Source organism: Chiloscyllium punctatum, chromosome 25 (genome assembly GCF_047496795.1).
Source record: "Chiloscyllium punctatum isolate Juve2018m chromosome 25, sChiPun1.3, whole genome shotgun sequence".
NCBI classification, from domain to species: domain Eukaryota; kingdom Metazoa; phylum Chordata; class Chondrichthyes; order Orectolobiformes; family Hemiscylliidae; genus Chiloscyllium; species Chiloscyllium punctatum.
The window spans coordinates 67,582,945-67,604,319 of record NC_092763.1 but is presented as its reverse complement, the minus strand read 5'-3'; the positions used below and the strand labels follow the sequence as shown (position 1 = coordinate 67,604,319).

The following is a 21,375-nucleotide window of genomic DNA, read 5'->3' as shown; positions in this document are numbered from 1 at the left end:
GCCTGCTTTTGGGTTTAGTGTTCAATGAGGAGCATCAAGGGGACTGATCAGGCAGGAGACTAATTTAGTACACACCATTTACAGGGATAGCGAGGCCTTGTAGTACAGTGGGTAGTGTCTCTATCTGTGGGCCAGAGGCTCCAGGTTTGAATACCAATTAGGGACTAGTTGGCCATAAAATGAGCTTTCCCAACATGGTTCAATGGATTGATAATCAGCTTAGAAGATGAAGAGCACAAGGGCAGCTTTCACTGGAGTGAGATGAGAGTGCTCGTGAAGGAAATGCAGCAAGGTAACGGATGGATATTGTGGAGGCATTGTAAGTATTAGAAAACAGTTACCACTGTATTGCCGTCAGTATTATCAATAGAGCTCCTGGAGATTATCATGCAATAACTAGCCTCCACCAGCAGAATGCAGCAGCCTTCCTATTTAAAAATGAAAAGGCCTTGACCTATCAGTCTCTTCTGAACTCCCCTGCCTTCTCTAAATTGTGGAGGTGCTAATAGTTTATGAAGCTCATCACTACCCTCTAGTGGCTGGGAGCCCAGTGTTCCTTCAAGAGTGCAACCACTTTTTAAAGATTTGTTCATGAGATGCCATTGGCTGGGACAGTATTCAGTATCCATCCCCAGTTACCGTTAAGAAAGTTGTGTTGAGCTACCTTCTTGAACAGCTGAAATCCCCGTACTTGAAGGGAGCCAGATGGTCCTTCAAGTTTTACATTTACATGAGACTTTCGAGCAATTTTTACAACTGAGTGGTTTGCTAGGTCATTTTAGAGAGCAGTTAAGAGTCAACCACATTGCTGTGGGTCTGGGGTCACACGTAGGTTAGACCAGATAAGGACAGTAGTTTCATTCCCCAAAGTATGTCAGTGAACCAGATAAATATTTCCAATAGGAGTTTCAAAGTCATCATTTGACTCTTAATTCCAGATTTTTTTTAAAAAGTTGAATTTAAATTCCACCCTCTGCTGCTGTGGGATTCAAACCCAAGTCCTCAGATAAATTCCTCAGATTAATAATCTAGTAATAATTCCCTTAGGCCATCGTCACCACTTACTGATGACATTTTGATGGCAGTATTAAAGTTCTGCATTTTCACCTCAAAACTGATTGGGTTATGATTGTTCCCCACTGAAAGTTAACACAGCCATTTTGTGCCTGTGATGCTGGAAAAGTGGTGGTGGGAAGATTATAGTTAATTGATGATTTGTCACTTGAATGAGGTTTCCTGCTACTGTTGGGTGGGTGGGTTGCTGACATCGTACTCTGCCTGCCCTGGGAAAGTGGCTGAAGGTGGAATTACATCAGCAAAACCTGGCCTGACAAATGGTTATTTAATTCTGCTTGCCCCTGAAATCTCCAAAAGCATCTCAAGGGGATTGATAAATCTCTCCAGTCTGGGATAACAATCTCCTTTCCTCACCATGACTGCTTTCTCACTTGTGTTTCTGCATCTGAATCTTTTCATAGACTCAGGCCACAACTGGACAAAGAGGTCCTTGGAATTCTTGTGTCTTATCTGCTCAGGGTGAAGGTGATAGTTTCACGGGGAGGGTAAGTCTTCATATTTCAAGCATTATTTTTTGCTGTCTTATGCAAAATGCAAAGCTAGATGAGGTGAGATTTGATATTGATTTTAAAATAAGGCTTTGATATCTGGATTAGATTGTAGACATTTTGGGTACAACTCTGAATACGGATTGCTGTTGAGACTGATTTTAACAATTACAGCTTCCCAAAGCATTGTATAGAATGACTCCACCATGTCCTGTTCTGCATTTGGACATTTTTCCTTTCTACAATTTTTTTTTCCTGATCTCCTGAATGTACCGACCACTGTTTGGGTATGGATCAGGCCTTGTTCAAGTAATTATTCCATGTGTAAGGCCTCAACAGTGAACTCCCATGATCCATTCAGCCATGGTGTACAATGTCATAGAGTCAGAGAGATGTACAGCATGGAAACAGATCCTTCGTTCCAACTCGTTCATGCCAACCAAATATCTTAAACTACTCTAGTCCCATTTGCCAGCATTTGGCCCAATATACCTGTAAATCCTTCCTATCCATATATCCATCCAGATGCCTTTTAAATAATGTAATTGTACCAGCCTCCACCACTTCCTCTGGCAGCTCATTCCATACACGCACCACCTTCTGCATACAAAAGTTGCCCCTTAAGTCCCTTTTAAACTTTTCTCCTCTCACCCTAAACCTATGCCCTCCAGTTCTGGACTCCCCCACCCTGGGGAAAAGATCTTGAATATTTATCCTATCCATTCCCCTCATGATTTTATAAACCTCTATAAGGTCATCCCTCAGCTTCCGACGCTCCAGGGAAAATAACCCCAGTTTACTCAGCCTCTCCCTGTGGCTCAAACCCTCCAATCCTCGCAACATCCTTGTAAATCTTTTCTGAACCCTTGCAAGTTTCACAACGTCCTTCCTATCTGTGCCAATACTCATATTATCTTCACCCTGACAATGACAAGTGCATATTTCGATGTTGTGAATACCAGTTAGCTTTTCTCCCTCCTTGGCTCAGTAGTAGAATGCTAATACCATTCCAGCTGAGGTAAGCCTTAGAAACATTTACAGCACACAATGAGGCCATTCGCCTCTTCATGTCCAGTTGGTCAGCAAAAGTCTGACTGCACTAATCCCATTTTCCAGCTATTGCCTCAAAGCTCTCGGGGCTATAGCAATGCAACTACTTAAATGTTTTGAGAGTCAACCATCCTTTCATGCAATGACATTCAGGTTCTCACCACTTTCTGAGTTAAAACATTTCTCCTCATCTCTTCTCCCAGCTTTCTACCGTTTACCATAAATCTCCGCCCCCGGTGGTGCCCTCTCTGATAATGTAAAAAGTGACATACCATCCACCATCTCATAATCTTATGCACTTAGTTTATTCATAGAATCCATTCATAGAATCCCTACAGTGTGGTAGCAGGCCATTCGGCCCATTGAGTCGAGGCTGCGGTACGGGAAAAGCACAGGTCAGGCAGAATCCGAGAAGCAAGAGAATTGACGTTTCAGGCATAAGCCCTTCATCAGGAATGAGGGGAGAAAAAGTGTTTGTTGAACGTGTAAATTCTTCTGAGGATGTAAAACAGCAGAGGTCTTTTGCAAGTGGACTGTGTGGAGTTTGCACGTTCTCCCCGTGTCTGCGTGGGTTTCCTCCGGGTGCTCCGGTTTCCTCCCACAATCCAAAGATGTGCAGGTCAGGTGAATTGGCCATGCTAAATTGCCCGTAGTGTTAGGTAAGGGGTAGATGTAGATGTAGGGGTATGGGTGGGTTACGCTTCGGCGGGGCGGTGTGGACTTGTTGGGCCGGAGGGCCTGTTTCCACACTGTAAGTAACCAAAAAAAAAAGTAATCTAATCTAATCTAAAAAAAGTCTGGGAGAGTGTGGCCCTGAGCTGAGGCAGGGCTGATAGTAGAGAGAGTAGGTGACGGCGCATGGCTGCGAGTGTGGAGCAGAGGATTGGAAAAGAGAACCATTTCTGAAGGTTACTGAGTCCACATCAACTCTCCAAAGAGCATTCCACCGAGACCCATACTATATTTCCCATGACTAATCCACCTAGCCTGTATATCCCTGGACACTATGGGCAATTTTAGTGTGGCCAATCCACTTAACTGCACATCTTTGGATTGTGGGAGGAAACTGGAGCAAACCCATGGAGAGAATGTGCAAATTCCACACAGACAGTTACCTGAGGTGGAATTGAACTTAAGTTCCCTGGTGCTGTGAGACTGCAGTGCTCAGGACTGAGACTGCCCCATTATTATGTCCCCTCTCAATCTTCACTGTTCCCAGGCCACCTCAGCATTGCCTCAGCATAGAACCTAAAGGCTTCCTTGTTTCATTCAATATTCTCTTCACTTTAAGGATAAGCAGATAAGGAGGAAGGGATAAAAAGATAAGTTTGATAAAAAGATAAGCAAATATAGCTCAAAGAAGCTTTTGTCTGATCCAAACAGTAGCCTCTTATTGAAATGTACAAAATACATGCTTCATGTGTCTTGTTCATTTTTAATATGGGTGATACATTTCCAGCTGGAAAAGGGCTCACACTCACTGCTCATAGTGGAATAGCCAAGTAGTGCCCTTAAAAGGGCAGTGTCTGGATCATATTTCAAGGCCCATATCTTTTGAAAATTTTTTTTTAATCAGTCTTGTTGTGCTTGTTTCCTCATTTTTTCCTTCTTTTCCTGACTCTCTTTCCTCCTCAGGATCTTGGGAGACCTCACTTCAAGGTAAACAAGCAAACATCATCTATCAATACTCAACAATCCTGAGCATTGCTTTAATGGGGACAGCGCTGCAGCTGAATATACTGTCAGGTTTTATCTTTGCATGTTCAATACATGTGAATACCACTGGTTGACTGAACATGTTGCCCTTGCAGTTGAGGTGGTGAGCTATCTTCTTGAACTGTGGTACACTCACAGCGCTGATGAGAAAGACATTCCAGGATTTTGCACAGTGAAAGAACAGTGATATATTTCGAAGTTAGAATGGGTGTGTGGCTTGGAAGGGCACTTGCAATTGGTGGTGTTCCCATGAGTCTGCTGTCTGTGCCCTTCTAGGTGTTAGACATTGTGGGTTTGGCAGCAGATGATACACACTGCTGCCATTCTACAGCAGTAAAGGAAGAAGTGAATGTTCAAGGTGATTGGGGTATCAATGAATTATATTGCTTTGTCTTTGACAATATTCAATTTCTTGAGTGTTGATGTAGCTCTACTCATCCAGCCAAGTGGATAGTGTTTCATAACACTCCTGAATTGTGTCCTTGATGGTGGATAAGCGTTGCTGAATCAGGAGAACTTTGTCAAATTCCAAGCTTTTGACCTGCTCTTGTAGACACGGTATTTAAATGGCTGATCCAGTGAATTTTGTGGTCAATTGATATTTTTCAGTGGTTAAGCATTCTGATTATTCCAATATTTCCCTCTTTTATGTGACTCTGTTTCTATTTCATTTTAGTGAGGTGTCTGTCGAAATTCCCTTTTACTTGATGCACCCGAAACCTTCGGAGGGTAAGTAATGTTCAGACACCAGAACCCGCTTTTCATTTACACAGAGACTAATTCCAACACCAGGAGATCTTACAATCCCAGCTTTAGAGAATACATTATTGAGACGAGTTACAATCTTGGGCCTGATTGTAGTCTTCTGCTCGGAATGCGTTTCCTGTCAGGCTTATCTATCAGCTTAAAACCACAGAAAGAGGTTTTGTTAAATTCTTTTGTGCAGCCAGAAAATGACAGAAGAATATTCATTCAGGCTCGCAAGGGAAGCTTAGAAATTTCCAGTATGGCATTGCTCCTACCCCTCTGCTTACCATTCAAGTGAACATCCAAAAGACATTGCTGACAGTTTGGTCTTAATGGGTAATCTCCACTATGTGATTTTTCCATTACCTCCCACTAACATGCCACCCGTTGTCAAACCAACACCCATTGAAAACGGAATTTAACTCAAGCTACTTACCAGTATTGTACTGTTGTCTTTCTGCACACTACTGTTAGACCTTTGCATTTTCACAGCCTGACACACTTTTCTTCTCTCCTATATTCCACACCATTTCCTGATCATGAAAATAAAATATGGTGGATGTTGGAGATCTGAAATCAAAATTGAAAAGGCCAAAAATACTCAACAGATCTGGCAGCGTCTGTGGACAGAGAAATAGAGTTAATGTTTCAGCTGTCTGGCCTTCCATTTTGATAAAGTCCACAGACCCAAATGTTTCTTTCCTTCCGCAGATGCTGCCATTTCCTCAGAAGCTTTTCCAAAACTATATTAGAGACAAAACAAAACTGCAGATACTGGAATCCAAAGTAGACAGGCAGAAGGCTGGAAGAGCCTAGCATGCCAGGCAGCATCAGGTGGTGGAGAAGTGGACTTTTCAGATCCTGAAGAAGGTTACACCCGAAACATTGATTTCTCCACCTGCTGATGCTGCCTGGCTTGCTGTGTTCTTCCAGCCTCCTGCCTGTCTACTCTCCAAAACTGCAGACTGCGTAATCTGTCACACAGATTGTTTGTTTAATTTACTGACTAATCATTTTAAATGTGGTGAGGCCTGGATTATTGTCTTTAATTCTAAGCCTTGTTTTCTAAAATAATGCTTTCTCATCCACAAAGAATTCAAATGAAATTTGTAATCTTATACTAATCTTCAGTATTCTGCATCGTATTGTGTTGAGCCTGTCAGAAATGTCCCTTGAAAACTGAAAAATCAGGAAACTTATATCGATGCATACAGGATGAGGAGTTCCATTTAAAATAGACAGAATCGGGAATTAAAACAGAAAATATTGCAGAAAACCAACAGGTCTGGCAGCATGCGTAGGGAGAGAAATAACGTTTACATTTCAAATGCAATACATCTTTTCTTCGGAACCTATATCAACCTCAAAACATTAACTCTGTTTCTCTTTTCTGGCATGCTTCCTGACCTGTTAAATTTCTCCAGCAATTCTTGTTTTGTTTCTACAAAAGTGACTGCAATGCTTTGCTTTTATTTAACGTGGAAAATAGCATACATTTTTCCCCCACTTTTCAAAGCAGTGGAAGGTGGGTGGTAGAAGGTAACATATTTGAACTTTAATTTTAGCATCTGCATACATAAATGTTACCATAGGAATTACAGGACTACGATTGCAATCAGGACTACTTCCCCTCCATGATCATAGCGTCCCTACAGTGTGAAAGCAGGGCATTCAGCCCATCGAGTCCTCGAAGAGCATCCCACCCAGAACCAACTCCCTACCCTATCCCCAAAACCCTGCATTTCGCATGGCATATCCACCTAGCCTACACATCCTTGGACATTATGGGCAACTTAGCATAGCCAATCCACCTAACCTGCACATCTTTGGACTGTGTGAGGAAACTGGAGTACCTGAAGGAAACCCTCGAAACATAGGGAGAATATGCAAAGTCCACACACAGTCGCCTGAGGCTGAAATCAAACCTGGGTCCCAAGTGCTGTGAGGCAGCAATGCTAACCACTGACCCACTGTGCTGCCCTTGGAGTCTTGGCAACTAAAGTTAATCGGACTAATCCAGCCTTTTGATATAGTCACATGATTGACCCTTGCAGCAGACTCAGCCTAGAGGATATATATCACATGGCACTCAGTATTGCTACTATCTGATAGGTCTTCATTAAAAGTGATCATGAACAAAGTATTGCAGATTTGACATTTGTGAAGTGCCCACTACCACTTACTAACCTGCTATCTTCTCCCTTTTCATTTCTTTCACCGCTTCAATTAATTTCCAGTCAATGTCTGGTAAGTCTGCAGTAAAGAAAGAGAGTTGTTCTTGCATGATATATGAATGGGTTACATACTCATTGAAAACAGTTATTGATCATATCTTGCCTTCAAAATAATGGCACTCGCTGTTATAAATAAATAAATGTTGCAACTTCAGAGATGAAGCAGAGGCAAGATTATATGTGAAAATTCAAAATTTCTTGTCTCAGTCACACCAATCAATCATTAGCTTTGTGAAAACTGATTTGCACTAACTGCCATCTTCTCCCTACCACCTCTCACCATGGTAACCGTGAAGTTGCTGTATTCGCACAAGAAATACAAACTAAACCCACTGCTGAAAGTTGAATTTTATCTATTTCAGTCAATAGTATATGTGCTTAAATATTATGTCAAACTCTCTATGTTGCCTGATTACTTCAAGTTTTAATTGGTTTGAAGATTTAAAAACTGGAAAACGTAACATAAAATGTCTTTAATTTTTCTTTCTGTTTCTTTTCTATTCTCTTCTTTAATCTAATCATTCTTGCTCTCTTTATTTCCCTCTGTGATTTTACATTGCATTTATCCTTACTAATTTATACTTCCTTCTCAGTCAAGAGTTAGAGAGACACACAGCACAGAAGAGGCCCTTTGGCCTATTGAGTCTGATGCTGACCTATTTACACTAATCTCAGTTTCCAGCACATGGCCCATAGCCGTGAATATTATTATTTCAAATGCTCATTCATGTACTTTTTAAAGGTTGTGAGGTTCCCCACCTCAGTCATGATGCTGTCAATACCAAAATCCTTTAATTTTTTTTAAATTTTAATCCATGGGATGTGATCAACCCTGGCCAGGCCAATATTTATTGCCCATGTCTAATTGGCTAGGGGGAAGTTAAGAGTCAACCACATTGCTGTTGGTCTGGAGTCACATGTAGGCCAGACCTGCTAAGGATGGCAGATTGCTTCCCAAAAGTGATCCATCAGACAATGGCTTCAAGGTCACCAGTAGATTCTTAATTTCAGATATTTACTGAATTCAAATTCCACCATCTGCTGTTGCAAGATTTGAACCCAGAAAATTACCTGGTTACCAAATTAACAGTCTTGCGACAATAGCATTGAGACATTGATACAGAAGTAAACAGTTGGTTGTCATGCTCACTCAAATTTTGTGATGTTACCAGTTCATGATTTCAGCAACGAGCCACACACACACAAAAAAAATCAAAAAGGTACAAGATTGGGTTTGACAAATGATAGATGGTATTGGATGTCCTGCCTATGGCTTGTTATATCATAAATCTGCTCCATCGTTGCTGACATTAGTTTAGAGGAGGTATACTTCATAAGAAAAAGAGCATTCAAGATTCTATGGAAATACACTGTATATAATTTCAAATATATTTCTGTGCTGTACATCTCTAGAACTCTGTGAATCTATGACTCTATCATATATACATATAAAAATATATATAACTCCTTTCACAAACTAAGGACATCGTTTTTTAACCAATGAATTACTTTGGAAGAATACATTGTGATTGTTTTAAGTTTAGAAATGTGACAGCCAATTTAGAAGCCATAAGGTCCCATAAATAGCAATAAGAGAGACTCCTGGTGTTTCAAACTGGGGGATCAGTATTGGTCAAATCCCCAAATAGAATGGTCATGCTCTTTTTTAAATATTGACACATTTCTGTCTACCTAAGAGAAGTGGAGATTTACTGTCTCATCCAAAATACCGACATCACTGACTGTGTTAGAGACAAAAAAAAACTGCAGATGCTAGAATCCAAGGAAGACAAGCAGGTGGCTGGAAGAACACAAGTCAGGCAGCATCAGGTTTCAGGTGTAAAGCTTCTTCAGTATAGCATTCTCTCAGTACTGGACTGAAGTGTCAGAGTGGATTAGATATTCACATTATTATGCTTAAGATGTACTGGTCTTGTGTTCTTGAAATGAATAGTAGGTTCAGCTAAATGTAAACATCTTTGGTTTGCTTGACAAACAGATTCACTCAGAAGTTGGAAACATAGTGGAGCTTGCCTATTATTGGAGAAAGTAAACTGGAACATGTTCCGATTTAAGTATGTTTACAGCTGTAAGAAAGATAGCCATGTAAAGTCCCAGAGGGAAGATAGGGAAACTCTTTTGATACATCAAATTATTATGATGTGACGTGCACTGTTGAAAAAGTTGATGGAAGCAGATTCACTCGTAACTTTTAAACAGAATTTGGGTAAGTAATTGAAAAGAAAGTGTGAGGTGATGAAGAAAGAACGAGTGAATAGGATTAATGGGAAATTTCAAAGAGCCAGCTCGGGTACCATAAGCTCAATAACCTCCTTCTACGTTGTAGCATTTTATTTCCAGATTTCCAATTTTCCAGACTGAGATATATTGGCCTCCCTCTGTCCCTGCAGGTTATACTTCACTCCATACATTGCTGGCCGGATCTGCACCATCATCTCTATCCATTTGCTGGATCCTGTGTAAATACATGGCAATGATTTTTCTCTGTAGTTACTCCATTTGAGTATTATCTGCTGCAGTTTCATCTCAGTGATTTTATGCTGATCTGGTCTCTAAGTTGTTCCACTACTCCCACAGTTTGCTTAATAGGATAATGAATATGTGTCAAATCCACATTTGTAAAGCACTGAGAGTGATGGCTTTTTATTTAAAATGTAAAGAGAAGAGCACATCCTGTTAACTGAAAACACAAAATGGAAACATTTTGGTAATTCTGGCTGCATCTTTTCCAAACCTAGGCTGGCACTGGTTTAGTGTAATTCCATCATCCCAATTTAAATTAATGCTCATATTTAGCACAAATAGCCCAGGCCATGTCGAGCTCTGGTCTTGCATTTTTTAAAATTTCCAACAGAATTCCATTCATTTATTTGAATCAAAAAGACCAGCAACAATCAAGTCTGTTCTCCTCCACACTGCTTTCTGCTCTGATCTCATTTTCTCTCAGTTGGTCTTCTATGATTTTCGCAGGCTTGCAGCTCTGCAAAACCCTGTCCTTATGGCTGTTCCCTTATTAAAGGTGATTAAGTTGGATGTTTAGCCAGTTGAGAGGACACTGCTGAATATTATCCTTTCCAAATCCTAGGGCTCTATAATTGGCATGAGAAAGCCATATAATTACAGATTAAATTTCGTGCTTCAGCACCAAAGATCTTAAGGTTGAAAATGCTTTATTTTTTCAATGCGGATTTTCATCATAGAACATAGAAAAATAAGGACAGGAGTAGGCCATTCAGCTCATCGAGCCTGTTCTACTACTCAATGAGATCTTGGCTGATCTGTGCCCTAACTCCATATATGTGCCTTTGCTTAACAAAGATTTATCTATGGCTGATTTTAAAGTTAACATCTGATTCTGCATCCACTGCTGTTTATGGATATTCCAAACATCTATCACCCTTCATGTATTCCTAATCTCTCCTGAATGGTCTGGCCCTAATTCTCAGACTTTATATACCCTTGTTATACATTTCCCATAGCTTTTTTTTACCTACCCTATTTTATCCTTTTAATATTTCAAAGACTTTGTTCAGATTCACCCTTTAACCTTCTAAATTCTGAAGAAACCAGGCTCGTTTGGTCTAATCTCTCCTCATAAATTAACTCCTGAAGGCCAGCTATCATCGAGCCCACTAATTTTGGTCAGTCAGTTCTGTGGTAACTTTTGGATTGTAAAAAGTCTTGGGTAAACAATGGCCACTTATTCGAAATTGCTACTTGTTGCTTCCATAAAAACAGGAAGAGAATCAGCAGGTCTGGCTGGATCTGTGTGATGATAAACAGGGTTAATGACTCTAATCCAAAACGACCCTTCTTCAAGAATTTTGTCCTGATTACAACAAGATAAATACTTTGGCAACACGCTTTATTTTTCTGCAATATCGGCAAAATAGCTGATGGGCGGATCGTTGGTCATTGGTAATTGGTGTCAGGAGATACATTTTTCATGAGACAAACCAAGATTTATATTTAAGTGCTGGAGGCTTGATTAGATTACTTACAGTGTGGAAACAGGCCCTTCGGCCCAACAAGTCCACACTGCCCCACGAAGCGCAACCCACCCATACCCCTACATTTACTCCTTACCTAACACTACGGGCAATTTAGCATGGCCAATTTACCTGACCTGCACATTTTTGGACTGTGGGAGGAAACCGGAGCACCCGGAGGAAACCCACGCAGACACGTGGAGAACGTGCAAACTCCACACAGTCAGTCGCCTGAGGCGGGAATTGAACCCAGGTCTCCGGCGCTGTGAGGCAGCAGTGCTAACCACTCTGCCACCGTGCCGCTTGGGAATGTGGAAGAGCAAAGGATTTCAGATCTGGCTTCATTAGAGCAGTGCTTCCCAAAGTGAGAGTTGTGACCTCAAATGATATCATGGATTGAAAATTTTAAGTACAAGATAGTTACGGCTGCCATGGTTCATGGGAATCAGAGCAGGAGTCAGCCATTCAGTCCCTCAAGCCTGTTCCGCCATTCAATAAGATCCCGGCTGATCTGTGGCCTAACTCAATATGTCTGCCTTGGGCTCATATCCCTTGATACCCTTGCTTATTAAAAATGTGTCTATCTCAGATTCAAATCTAATAATTGAATTAGCATTGACCACGGCCTGAGGGAGAGAGTTCCAAACCTTCTCTACTCTTTGCACATAGAAGTGCTTTCTAACATCTCTCCTGAATGGCTTGACCCTAATTATAGACTCACAGTCATAGAGATGTACAGCACGGAAGCAGACCCTTTGGTCCAGCTTGTCCATGCCGACCAGATATTCCAACCCAACCTAGTCCCACCTTCCAGCACCTGGCCCATATCCCTCAAATCCCTTCCTATTCATATACCCATCCAGATTTCTCTTAAGTGCTGCAATTGTACTAGCCTCCACCACTTCCTCTGGCAGCTCATTCCATATACGAACCACCCTCTGCATGAAAAAGTTGCCCCTTAGGTCTCTTTTATATCTTTCCCCTCTCACCCTAAACCGATGCCCTCTAGTTCTGGACTCCCCCATCTTAGACTATCCCCCCTGGTTATAGAATCTTCATTGAGTGGAAATAGTTTATCTTCATCTCACCCGTCCTTACCTGAAGACCTCAATTATATCACCCATTAACCTTCTAAACTCTCAAGAATAAAGGCCTAATTTGTCTTATCTCTCTTTGTAACTTAACTCCTGAAGTGCAGATATTATTCTTGTAAACCTGTGTTGAACTCCCTCCAGGGCCAAAACATCCCTCCTAAGGTGTGGTGCACAGACCTGCTCACTGTATTCTAAGTGGGGTCTAACTGCAGCATATGCCTGTAATGTTATATTCCAGCCATTTAGATATGAAGGCTATCATTCTATTAATCTTCCTGGCTACTTTCTGCAGCTGTTCACGGTATTTTAAAGAGCTATGCACCTGAACCCCAAAATCCTGTTGGATATCCACTGTATTTAACTTTGTGCCTCCTAAAAGCAACCCTGATCTAATCTTTTCTTAGTCCAACATGGATAGCCTCATACTTGCTAATATTAAAATTCACTTGCCTCAGCTTTGCCCATTCATCTAGTCTATCAAAATCTTGTAATCATTTTATGCTGTTGTCAACTCTGTCTACAATGCTGCCTAATTTTGTCTCATCAGAAAATTTGATATTTTTCAGCCATTATCTAATTAATGAATATTATGAATAATTGAGACACCAACACAAATCCCTACAGGAGCCCAAGAGTCACATTGTGCCAATTTGAGTACTATCCTATTATCCCAACTTTGTTTCCTGCCTCTCAAGCACTTTCCTAATTCAGTTATTTGCCCTCAGTTCCTTTGGCTTCCCCCTTAACTAATAGTTTCATGTGTGGGACTTTATCAACAGTCTTCAGGAAGTCCACATAAACAACATCCATCGATTTATGTCTATCTACCACCTTTGTCACCTCTTCAAAAATCTCTGAGGTTTGTCAGGCATGACTACCCTACGTAAATACATGCTGACTCTCCGTGAAATTTTTTGAAATTTTTGCTTATGGATTTCAGCAATGTCTCCACCCACAGATGTCAGGCTAACTGTCCTGAAATTTTCTTGTTTCCCTCTGTCATCCTTCTTAAAGAGAAGAATAAAATGATTGAATTTCTAAACTAGAGATACAACTCCCAAATCCTGGGAATCTGAAAGATTATGGCTAGGGCATTGGTATTGTGCTCTACTATCTCCTTTAACACCCGTGGATGGAAATCATCAGCTCCTGGATATTTGTCACTCTTCAATTCCATTAATCTCTGTATTATTGATGAACTGAGATAAATGGATGTGAGGCAGCTTTGAGTCTGTGCAATTTCATTTTGCTTTTGAGTTGTTGGCATTGCTCCAGTGACCCACACTGAGACTTAGCTCCTGTAACCTCAAAAAGGTACCCTTAACATATTTCCACAAAACTATAAAATCTGTTCATAATCCTCTATTTATTCCATGTCTCTTCCTCTAACAGGTCTCTGACTTTCATAGTTCACCTTTCTACCCCCAGACACCTTCACCTTTGCTCTGGTCTTGCAGCTCATGTCCTGTCCCTCCCCCCATAGAGTCCCAATTCTCACTGAGAGGTCACGACAATTTTCCAGGCCTGAAATGAGGCTCCAGTGGGAAAAGCATGAGGATATTTTGCAATGTTTTTATTTTCCAATGTCTTAAATGGACAGGACTACTTAAATGATCCAGGTGAATACTAACCTTTAGGCCAAGGCATAGGGAACACAAAAGTTGCCATGTACTAAGAAATCTACGTGAAATTCCCATCGAGTCATTTGAGTACTATATATCATTTTTGCATCCATGTTTTAGAGTCATGAAGCAATAGGAAGAAGACAGTGCAGATTCATTAGGTTCTGGTTTGAGAAAATACAGATACAAAGACAGACTTTAAAAATTGGGGGTCCATTTATCAGGCAATAATGCAGGGATTTGAGACAGGAATTTAGACAGGGTATACGGAAATAGACTGTCTCCAGCATTGGTGATTCCAGAACAACCACACCTGGAGAAAAGAACCAAGGAAGAGAAAAAACCAAATAAGCATTTTATTTCCCTCCTGATTTCAGGTTAGTTGGGTTTAGAAATGTAGTTGGACGCCAAGGTGTCATTGTACTCTAATTTCCAAATTTAGAAAATGGGCTTACAGAAAGAAAGAATCCTAGAGCTCAGGGAGTAGAGAGAGGGTGCTGGGGACACTGTGGGCACTGGGAGCCCAGGTTCGATTGGGCCGACAGCATGGAAGGAATGGTTTGGTGGCATCTTGTGTAAGTGCCCTGAATGCCCTTTCCTTCCCACATTTTCTTCGCGTATACATTTAAAACACACAGTGAGCTCACTCCGGTTTCACTGCCCACATCAGCTAGATTGACACGGGCAGGAGTTTGTCCCGGATCAATTGAGTTTTCAATGTCACAACTGAGCCTCAATTGCACATCTGCATCTGGGGACAGGGCTGCTGACCTCTGGCACTTGCCGACATTCCACATTACTGGGGTGGGCAAGGAGAATGGCAGGCTGGGCCCCTGACCTATTTTACATGCTCTGCCCATCCCCCCTAAAAAAAACAATGAGGCTGCATGTAATATCCAACGCATGTTCCATGCAGTGTGCTATAATGGCTTCTCAAATGAAAGTGACAGCAACTTTCAGGTCAAGTCGTGTGACCATGGTTAACCAGAGCCATGCACTTACATTTCTTCAAATAACCTGACCAGTCAAATTACAGAACCTTCAGGATGGTGTCAAATTGGGTGCCATAAAGGCGATTGCCCCGGGGTGTGGGGAGGAACATTGGAGATCATCTTAGAAGGCCAGGCAGGAAGGGACCACCCAGCATGAGGAGGTGGTGGGAACAGCACACCCAAGGGCTTTTGCCCGAAACGTCGATTTTCCTGCTCCTCGGATGCTGCCTGTCCTGCTGTGCTCTTCCAGCACCACTCTAATCTAGACTCTGATTTCCAGCATCTGCAGTCCTCACTTTTGCCATTAATGGTGGATCCTGGGCTCGAGCTTGAGCTGGAGAACCTCCTAGGTTTTCCCCTTGTCCCTTTACCCCAATAAGGGAATGAAGGGTTATTGAGAAAAGGAAGGAATAGGGAGTTGAGATTTATCAAATCAGCCATGATCTCGTTGAATAAGAGGGAAGACCTGGTGGGGTGAATAGTTTATTTCTGCTCCTTCATCTGATTGTCTGTCCCTGAAACTCTCCCACTGACCTCAAATTGTGGCCAGGAAGTGGCTTTGTGGCTGTTAATTGCCTTTTGAAGGACCTCAAGTGGAACAAAGGCAACTAGGCTGCCCAAAGCCACACCAATCACAAACAAAACTGTCAACTGGTTAGGGGCAGATGCAGGTGAGAATGCAGAGGAATAGGTTCCTGAGATATTTTAATCCCTCACCCCACTCTCTGGCCTGCAAGCACACTGGGCTGCAATACTCTGCCCTAACTAGAAACTTAGAAGATAGGAGGAGGCCATTCAGCCCTTCGAGCCTGCTCGGCCATTCATCATGATCATGGCTGATCATCTAACTCAATAGCCTAATCCTGCTTTCTCCCTGTAACCTTTGGTCCCATTTGTCCTCAGTGCAATATCTAACAACCCCTTGAATCCATCCAATGTTTCGGCATCAACTGCTTCTTGTGGTAATGAATTCCACAGGCTCACCACTCTTTGGTGAAGAAATGTCTCCTCATCTCTGTCCTAAATAGTCCACTCAGAATCCTCAGACTGTGACCCCTGGTTCTGGATGCACTCATCATCAAGAACATCCTGCCTGCATCTACCCTGTCTAGACCTGTTAGAAGTTTATAAGTCTCTATGAGATTCCCCCTCACTCATCTGTACTTCAGTGAAAACAATCCTAACCTTGTCAATCTCTCATCATATGTCAGTCCCGCCAATTCTGGAAACAGCCTGGTAAACCTTGGCTGCACTCCCTCGAGAGCAAGAGCATCCTTCCTCAGAAAAAGAGACCAAAACTGCAGACAATATTCTAGGTGTGGCCTCACCAAGGCTCTGTATAACTGCAGCAACACATCCCTGATCCTGTACTCGAAACCTCTCACAATGAAGGCCAACATGCCATTTGCCTTCTTTATATTTAGTTGTTTCACAATATCATTAAAGTGTTAAAATGTTGCAAGACTCTTGAGTTCTTTTTACAATATAGTAATTAAAAATGGTTCACAATATTGACAAGAGTATGTCATTAAAACCTGAACCTCTTCAACTAGAATTAAGCCTCTTTAAGGATTGGCACATTGATTTACATCAAGTTTTTCTAATATGCCAAGAACCATGAAATCATTGGTGAAGCTGCAATTGAAAAAGTTGAAAAAACTTGCATTTCCTTTTCTCCTAGTGCTGGAGACATTGTGATTGAAGAATTCAATCGTCCAAAGCTTGATGAAGAACAAGATGATGAAGATGAAGAACACGCAGCCACGGAAGGAGAAAATTAAATGCAGGAAATCAGATGGACAGCAGACAGGAGGTCTTAAGATCATGCATGGTTTTGAGATGCTCAATCAGATTATCAAAAAATAACCAGAAACTTTCCTTCCTATCCAAGAACGTACTCTTTCAGGGTAGTCATCCATCCAGTTTTAAGTTGCACCGTCTGGTGTTTGGCAATGCTATTGGAATGCTTCTGAAGCATATGATAGACACCCTTTTTCACCAAGAACACAGATTGGAGAGTTAAGCCCATTGTCCATATGGTGGCATACTGATAATGTTATTGAGCTTGGGACCTATCAAGTGGGCTATCAAGGAACAACGGGGCAAGACCTAACTGCTGGTGAAATTTGATTTCAGTCAATATAAAATCTGGAATTTAAAGGTCATCTTAGTAAAGGTGACCATGAACCTACAGTTAGTTGTTTAAAAGACTCATCTGGTTCATTGTTGTTCTTTCCAGCCTGTCAGGAAGGAATTTTGTTGCCCTTACCTGACTGGATTATACGTGTGAGTCCAGACCCACGGCAATGTGGCTGGCACCCAGCCTCCCTTTGAAATAGCCTATGTAGCTACCTAATTACAAATGGGCAACAAATAGTGTAGGGGGAATGGGTCTGGGTGGGTTACTGTTTGGAGGGTCGGTGTGAACTTGTTGGGCAGAATGGGCTGCTTCCATACTGTATGGATTCTGTGATTCTACGATTCTATGAAATATTGACCTTGCCAGTGGCACCCACACCCCACCAAGGAATTTTTTAAAATGCAATTTTTCAATCATTTGATACTTGTAAGATAAAATACAACACTCAGCTCCATTTCTAATCTGTGTTGCTGGTTGGACAAACTGCCTGACACTACACTAGTTGAGAAAGGTTCTCTTTCAAGTCTTCTACTTCAGTAGGAAGTTGACTTTTCCACTTTCCTCTGCTTCTTAGAGGAAGATCAAAATAGAACGAGACCATTCAATCTGATTCCACAAAGTAAATTAATGCTAATCTGCATCTTAAACTCCGTTTATCAGCTTTAGTTGATATCCCTTAATGCCCTTGCATAATATAAGTCTATCAATCTTATGTTTGAAATTTTCAATAGATCCAGCATCAATAATTTTTTTGGGGAGAAATGTTCAGATTTTGCTACTTTTTTATGTGGAGTGTGAAATTTAGATCTAGCAGTTAATCACGCTTTCAGTCAATTTTCAACATTGAAAACAACTTTGGAATTCAAGACATGGTTGGTTCACTGTCTAGTCGATTCTATTCCCATCCCACTTTGGATTTGAATAAATGTAATGACTCTGGTACATCTTAGATGACTTGTCATAGCAAACCATTAAAAAAAAGGGGTTTTTTTCTGATCAGTAAAGTTGAGCTAAAACATGTTGTTCAGGTTTACAGTTCAATGTTCTGAGTTCATTTTTCAAGTAGCACTAACGCTTTCAAAGTGATGTTCAGAAGAAATATTTAGTATTAAACAAGCTTTTTCAAAATCTTTCTATTCCCATCAATGATATCAAGATAACCAGTGAGTGATGTAAAAATGTCCACTCACTGCCACTCTGGTACCCTCAATGTCCAGTTTTAGCATCCAGTTAACCTTTTTTAGTTTTTGACTCTAAATTATCTGATATGGCTGATATGTCCAAACAGACTGTCTACTCTAAAGTTAACCATCACTCAATTTATGATCCCTTGTTTTACTTTTCTAGTTTGTTTTGGTTAATTTGCATATTTGCATATAAACAAATGAAGTTTTGTACTTTCTTCTGATTTGTAGATCTTGACTTGCTGTAAAAGCATATTTTAGTTCAACTCCTGAATACCTCAGATCTGTCCTGTTGATCACCTCTGTTAGACACACAAAACATTTTGTGGTTGGTGTGGTATCCAAAATTGAATAGAGTGCATTGTAATGCCTCAGTACAGCTCGTGCTGATTGGCTCTCTATTCCAGAGTGGATCTTGGTTTTCTAATGAATTTTGTTTAATTGCCACTTTGTATAAATATTGGAAAGTGGCAATTCTCCTTGAATGAGGTCTCTTTCTAAGTTGTGCTGCACTAAGTGAATCCAATTTGTGGTACACTTACCAGACATGTTTTGATCAACATGTAATGCAATGTTAAATTTAACTAGTAATTTGGAAAAAATATATATATACAATATTATCACAGCTAATTTCTATTTGACTGAGCTCAAAATGAATAAATAAATCTCTAGTTTTGGTACATTTTGTTAGTCTGCTGTGCTGCTGAGCAAGTCTGGTGGGTGGACAATTCGTTGTTTTGTATATCTGGTGCTGTCATATACATGAAATGAATGGATAATAGCTTCATCATGGTAGCAAATGACTGAGCTAAGAAAATTGTTTCTTTTGACAGTATCTAAATGTAATATTTAAGTAAACTGAGATTTTAAATCAAAATAGAATAAGTTTGACTCCCAAGAAGATGTAGCTGTGAGAATGGGTTAGGGATAATACTTTAGACATTAATTTTAGCTTCTGTTAAAATAGCAAAATACTAATCAGTGACGGTGTTTTGAAATGACGTGATGTGCTGTCATTGTTCAAGGATAATGTTTATTAGGTAGTGAGATTTGATTGCTTTATCAACTAAACCCATTTGAAGTAATAACAATTCTCAATTAGAAAGAATTCTCACAGCTAATATATTTTAACTGTCAACTAATTTTGTATGTCTTTAAGTAATTTAGTTTGTGATTGCCATTAAATGTTACAATAAAGTAAATACAGTTGCAGAGCCATCTTCACACCAGTCAATACTTATAAATTATTGAATATAATCTTTTCTGAATGTCATTAAGTGAAAGCAGCAAATTTGTATTCAATTTCTCTGATTTTTTTTTCTCTCTATAATATTTTATCTTTGTCTGTGATTCAGATTTGTTCACACTCGGGGTTTCCATTGATGGTCATGAGATAGTCCTCTGCTACAAGAGTCCTGGTTATCCCTGCTTTCATGCCTACCTCAATGACATCTTCAATGCTACTCTGTTCTATGTTGCTGATGTCCAAGTTAAATTCAGCTAACTCAACACTGATTCGAACCAAACCACGGGGTTTGTTATTACTCAATATAGAACCCACAGAGTCACTGGGGAGATCAAGTGGTGAAATGTTAAACAGAAATTTCTGGGGTTTTGGGCAAAATGCATCACTTTCAGAAACAAATAAAAAATGAAATGAAATCTGCACTTCATACTAATCTCCATGAGATGGCCATAGATTCTCATATTTGAGCTGTTCCTCCAGTAGAGTTCCATCAGAACACTGCCCTGGAAATTAAATGCTTTGATAATATGGTAGGATTTTTTAAGAACCAGCTAATAATGTTAACTAAATAGTTGACCATTAAAGAATTTAAGGAACAATGATCAGGATACTGAATCTCAGAATATGGAATCTTATATGTTAAATGTATAACTAATGACTTTTAATACAAAGAATTTGTTGTTGAGGATTTTGTTTTTCCAGTTGAAGGTGACTAGGTAATTTCTGGGAGAAATCTTTTTAATCCTGCAGCAGACAGTTATCAAAAAAAGAGTTACATCAAATGTACAACCCCCAGATAGTACTTGGCAAAATTATATCAAAATCACTGCATTCATTTAACAAATAATTTACATAATTAGAAGCACTGCTGGATAAAATAAGAGTAAAAGGCAGGTGGTCCAATAATTCTTTTCCTCAACCTGATTTACTGTCTTAACCTTTTTGTACCCTTCCTTATGTCATTAATATTGTGATGGGCATCATACCTTCAAGCCTGCCTTTATTTGTTCAGTTACGCAATCCCACTCAGTTCTGTCACTGTATATATTTAGTTAACGTTGGTCATCACTCTTTCTCAAGAATCCAAACCTATGCAACTCATCATCTCCTTCACCCTTCTCTGTTGCTTTTGGGTTGAGAGTGATGTCACATTTATTGTCCAGTGGTGGACATTCTTCAAAGCAATGAATGTACAACTAAGTGGCTTGATTGATCACTCCAGTGGGCATTAAAACGCAACCATCTGATATGGACCAACGTCACATTTGGGTCTGGCAGGTATGGCTGGAAGGTCTCAATGGCTATTAATAATCTCTGTTGGGCCTTTACTGGCGAATTTCTTATTGTTTTTTTCTCACATTAAACCACAATTCAATTGAATTAATAAAATTGATTATATTGCTATGATGCAGAGCGAAATCCTAAACCCTGGGCTTCTCATCTAGAAACATATTCATTATCCACATTGCCTTTGTATCTTTTAAACCTAATTTTTAAACCCTAAGCTAAGTGCATAACTTACACACCATGCTTTTATTTATCATCTTCCTTTCTCCTCTTTTTTTAACTGTGATGGTCTCCTTGAGGGTCTAGCTTTTCCATTCAGTCTTATTTTATCCTGACAGCAACAACTCTATTCTGAATGGATTGCCACTACTGTTAAGATGTCATTGATCAAATTTCATTTGTTTAAGCCCTTCATGTAGATTTCATCGCAAGGAAATGCATTGAGAAAATCAATCTGCTGAACAATGCCTCTATGTCCATCATCAGAA

The 21,375-nt window shown here is 40.3% G+C and overlaps 1 protein-coding gene across 2 annotated transcripts in view; it reads left to right on the top strand.

Moving 5' to 3' along the window:
- The window catches only part of LOC140496026 (beta-arrestin-1-like), a 76,734-nt gene extending 57,162 nt beyond the window's left edge, over window positions 1-19,572 (top strand). For both annotated transcript variants that reach the window (XM_072595473.1, XM_072595475.1), the window contains 4 exons: window positions 1,479-1,562; window positions 4,251-4,274; window positions 5,008-5,060; window positions 16,712-19,572. In XM_072595473.1, the coding sequence (XP_072451574.1) occupies window positions 1,479-1,562; window positions 4,251-4,274; window positions 5,008-5,060; window positions 16,712-16,728 (178 nt within the window). In that variant the 3' untranslated portion in view covers window positions 16,729-19,572. The remainder of the gene's footprint in view (window positions 1-1,478; window positions 1,563-4,250; window positions 4,275-5,007; window positions 5,061-16,711) is intronic.
- Window positions 19,573-21,375: the final 1,803 nt, after the last annotated feature.